The following is a 4552-nucleotide window of genomic DNA, read 5'->3' on the forward strand; positions in this document are numbered from 1 at the left end:
AGCAGTAACTTTTGATGGATCTGTGTTTCTCCAGCCTGTTCGGAAGTTTTGGCTTCCACAGTTTTTGCTGATCTAATCCTTACTTCCATAGAAGACACTATCTCTCACACATCAGAGACCGGTCTTGGAAGTATCTTCCTCACCTTGCCCAATTCTTTTTTTTTTTTTTTAGATAATATTTTATTTGAAATTCAGAGGGGGAGAGAGTGGGAGCGAGATTGGGAGTGAGAGAGAGAGAAAGAGAGAGAAAGAGAAAGAGAGAGAAAGAGAAAGAGAGAGAAAGAGAGAGAGAGAGAGAGAGAGAGAGAAAGAGAGAGAGAGAGAGAGAGAGAGAGAGAGAGAGAGAGAGAGAGAAGAAAGAATCTCATCCTCTAATTCATTCCTCAAATGCCCATGACAGCTGGGATTGTGGCAGGCTGAGGCCAGGAACCAGGAACTCCATCTGGGTCTCCCATTGGGTGGCAGGGATCTGTTTAATTGGTCCAACACCTGCTGCCTTTCAGAGTATGCATTAGCAGAAAGCTGTAATCAGGTGTGATCCAGCCAGTACTGCCTATGGGAGGGGGGTGTCCCAGGGGCCCTCTTAATCACTATGCCAAACATTCAGCTCTAACTTGTTCAATTATGCTTCTATTACTTCACTAAAGTCTCCTTCAGCCAAGTAGGATGTCCAGGCGGTTCTTGGATATAATGAGAACATTCTGTAGAAATAAAGCCCAGGAAGCAGAGCCTGGGGATGTTTCTAGGGGAGGAACCAGAACCCAGATGGGGCCCCCCAAGCCTCCGTGGCACCCCCCCCAGTCTCCTTCCTCAGGTGTGGAGCTAAGTCAGGATGTAAAGTATAGGGCTGAGCCCCACCATGGGGCAGGACTGGGGACTGTAGGAATAGTGTTAGGCACTGCTGGACCGAGGTAGACAGATCTTCTTGCCCCCCCCCCCACTCCGCCCCCATGGCTGGCAAGTGCTGCTTGGAGGTGTGTAAGTGAACTTGCTTTTCAGAAGCTGTTGAATATACTGAGTGGTTTGGGAAACAGAATTAAAGAAGGGTCAAGATGCCTGTCCTCTTTTGAAAACTGGCCAAGCCAGTCAGCTGCAACCATTGACCCCTACTCGGATTTTTACATGGTGAGAGGCAGAGGAGAAAAAGTCAAAGAGAATACAGGCTCTCAGGACTTCCAGGATTTATTATGCATGCACACTCACAGATCCAGTTTAATACTTGGGGTGAAGGCAGAGTTACTATGGCAACGATAGTGCCTCAGGTGGGGCTCTAATCACCTGAGGTTGGACTGGGCTCACTACAGGTGGGTGCTGGCCATACCATCGTCTTCCCGCAACCCCATAAAAAAGCCAAGCAGAGAGGCAGAGCCATCCAGGGGATGTGAGGTCACTGGGGCCAGTGACTCTCCCTCCCCTTGTGTGGGGTGGACTGAAGCCTCTGGGACACAAGGGTTAGTTACTTATATTCAGGCAGTCGCTGCACCTCCTACTTCTGCTGCAGCCGCTCTGTGGGGAGCAAAGCTTCTCCCTTCGGTGGCAGGCATGGCTGGACCTCTTGGACCTGGCCAGGCGTTGTGAGAAAGGCAGGCTGCTTTGGATGCTCCGGCCACTCTTCTTTGTTTCCCAACTGCTCTTCTGTCTTTGCTACCTCTTGATCAAGCTGCTGGTCCAAGAGCTGTGTCTTCTGCTCCAGCTGCTCCTTCGGCTGCTGCTCCCTATGTGCTTTTTCTTGCTCAAGCTGCTGGTTGAGATTTTCTGCCCCATGATGTCCCTCATGCTGTTCCTGCTTCTGTGGCTGCACTTCCTGCTCCTGTGGCTGCTGCTGCTGCTGTCCCACATGCACTTCCTGCTCCTGTGGCTGCTGCTGCTGCTGCTGTCCCACATGCACTTCCTGCTCCTGTGGCTGCTGCTGCTGTTGCTGTTGCTGTCCCACATGCACTTCCTGCTCCTGTGGCTCTGGCTGCTGTTCCTCATGCACTTCCTGCACCTGTGGCTGCTGCTGTCCCACGTGCACTTCCTGCACCTGTGGCTGCTGCTGTCCCACATGCACTTCCTGCACCTGTGGCTCGGGCTGCTGTCCCACGTGCACTTCCTGCACCTGTGGCTCTGGCTGCTGTCCCACGTGCACTTCCTGCTCCTGTGGCTCTGGCTGCTGCTGTCCCACGTGCACTTCCTGCACCTGTGGCTCAGGCTGCTGTCCCACGTGCACTTCCTGCACCTGTGGCTCTGGCTGCTGTCCCACGTGCACTTCCTGCACCTGTGGCTCTGGCTGCTGTCCCACGTGCACTTCCTGCTCCTGTGGCTCTGGCTGCTGCTGTCCCACGTGCACTTCCTGCTCCTGTGGCTCTGGCTGCTGTCCCACGTGCACTTCCTGCTCCTGTGGCTCAGGCTGCTGCTGTCTCACATGCACTTCCTGCACCTGTGGCTGCTGCTGTCCCACGTGCACTTCCTGCACCTGTGGCTCGGACTGCTGTCCCACATGCACTTCCTGCACCTGTGGCTCAGGCTGCTGTCCCACATGCACTTCCTGCACCTGTGGCTCAGGCTGCTGTCCCACGTGCACTTCCTGCACCTGTGGCTCAGGCTGCTGTCCCACGTGCACTTCCTGCACCTGTGGCTCGGGCTGCTGTCCCACATGCACTTCCTGCACCTGTGGCTCAGGCTGCTGTCCCACGTGCACTTCCTGCACCTGTGGCTCGGGCTGCTGTCCCACATGCACTTCCTGCACCTGTGGCTCGGGCTGCTGTCCCACATGCACTTCCTGCACCTGTGGCTCAGGCTGCTGTCCCACATGCACTTCCTGTACCTGTGGCTCGGGCTGCTGACACTCTGGCTCAGAACCCCCATTCACAGGATTTGCATGTTTCTCCTCAAGGTTTGAGATGACCTCCACTGGGAGCTCACAGGGCACCTTCTGGCATGGGGCAGGCAGTGGAGTTGGCTGCACCATTTGTTCCTGATGGAAAGCAGCTGGAGGAGGAACAGTCTTGAGGATCTCCTGACACAGGGCAGGAGGGAGGGTCACCGGCAGGGTGTGTTGTTCGGACATCTTGAAAGCTGCTATAGGTCAACCTGAAAAACAGGGGCGTGGGGGTCAGAGGAGAAGTCTAAAGGCAAAGGCAGTAGAAGATTCCCTGGAAAGCTGCAGCAGTACCTGGTTCCCACTTCCCCATATCTTCCCTTGGATAAAGCACTCGCCCACTCCCTGTTGGCTGTCACTCCCCAGGAGCAGCAGCAAGTGAAAGCTGGGAGTGAAGAGGGGGAGAGACAGGTTCTTCTGGAAGCCTCCATACTCTCACGCAAGAGCCAATCATAGAGCTGTGGCCAGAGCTGTTCTGCAATGGCAAGTTGCATGCTGCTTGAACTGCCGCTCTCATCTGTTCTGTCTCTGCTCTCATTTCTGCCCTGCCCTCCAGTGACCAGGGTGGAGTGATGAGCCCTGGGATTGGTCTTCAGGACCAAATTCTGGACCTCAATCTTCCACTCCAGTGCGGAGTGTTCTAGGGAGGTCACTCAGCTTCCCCAGGCCTCAGGTTTCTCCCCTGTAAAATCAGCAGGTTGCTGCCCTGCTCTAGAGCGCCCCTCTCTCCTGACCCACTGAGCCTTAGCTGCAGTCTTTATACATAGGGTCGGGGGAGGAGCTGGAAGATTGCTGAGAGCTGGAGCTTGTTCTTTCAAGTCTTACTCTCAAGTTGGGATCTCCTGGCCCTGCTCTGCCTGGGCTCCTCCAAGCAGAGAATGACTTCTCTTGTGCTGCTCCCTGTGTTGTGCAGCACGGCCCAAGGTTACAAACGCTCCCCTGCACACCTTGCCTCCATAAATAAGGGGAAAATCATTGCCAGCCCAAATAAAGAACTTTAAGGAAGAAATTGATGCTACTGCCCCTGTCTCCCTACCTAGCATCACTTTCATACTCACAGCGCCCCAGAATACGGTCCCCAGGGAAGTCGGGACCCAAGAGGAATGCTCTTGGCCTTGCATCCCCAGGAATACACACTTCCTTCTGCACAGTGGACCTGAGCCACGAGGAGAGGCAGCCAGCTGCAGCCAGCCCTGGAGCGATGCCCATGCTGCCCCCCACCCCACCCAGGCTGGCCACCCCCAGCTCCTACCTGTGGGAGGCCCCCGGCTCCCCACCCCCGGTCCACTTACCAGCCTCACTGTAGGGACCGAGGCGGAGGCTGTCAGCAGAGTGCTGAGCTGAACAGGGGCCCGGGCACCTTTATACCATTCCCCGGCCTGGCCTCCTTCCCAGGTTGAAGGCGATCGACTGGTTTCACCACATGAGTTGGTCAACTTCCTCCAGCCCCTTTCTGACTCATCACACACATCATAAGCAGCAAAGCCCTCGGGGCCCTTTTTCCCAGGGACACACAGCTTCTGCCTGGCCAGAGGGCTCTGAAGGCTCATTCCTGCTATGCCCATCTGACCTGGGCACCGGGGAGGTGAGCAACAGGAGGATGGCGACTCCAGCTGAACATCTACTCTGAATCTCCATTTACCCATCTATAAAGAGGGTTCATCCTCATTGTTAGGCAGAGGAACTCATTTC

General features: G+C 55.3%; 1 protein-coding gene across 1 annotated transcript; it reads right to left on the reverse strand.

Moving 5' to 3' along the window:
- Nucleotides 1–1166: 1166 nt before the first annotated feature.
- Nucleotides 1167–4197, reverse strand: IVL (involucrin). The gene is made up of 2 exons (XM_008264421.5): nt 4153–4197; nt 1167–3072 (listed from the first exon to the last, which is right to left on the reverse strand). The coding sequence occupies exon 2, from the start codon at nt 3047–3049 to the stop codon at nt 1487–1489; it is 1563 nt and encodes a 520-aa protein (XP_008262643.4). The 5' UTR covers nt 3050–3072; nt 4153–4197; the 3' UTR covers nt 1167–1486.
- Between the last annotated feature and the right edge of the window lie 355 nt (nt 4198–4552).

The sequence above is a fragment of the Oryctolagus cuniculus genome, chromosome 7 (genome assembly GCF_051225735.1).
Source record: "Oryctolagus cuniculus isolate XC-2025 breed Fujian yellow rabbit chromosome 7, ASM5122573v1, whole genome shotgun sequence".
Lineage (NCBI taxonomy): Eukaryota > Metazoa > Chordata > Mammalia > Lagomorpha > Leporidae > Oryctolagus > Oryctolagus cuniculus.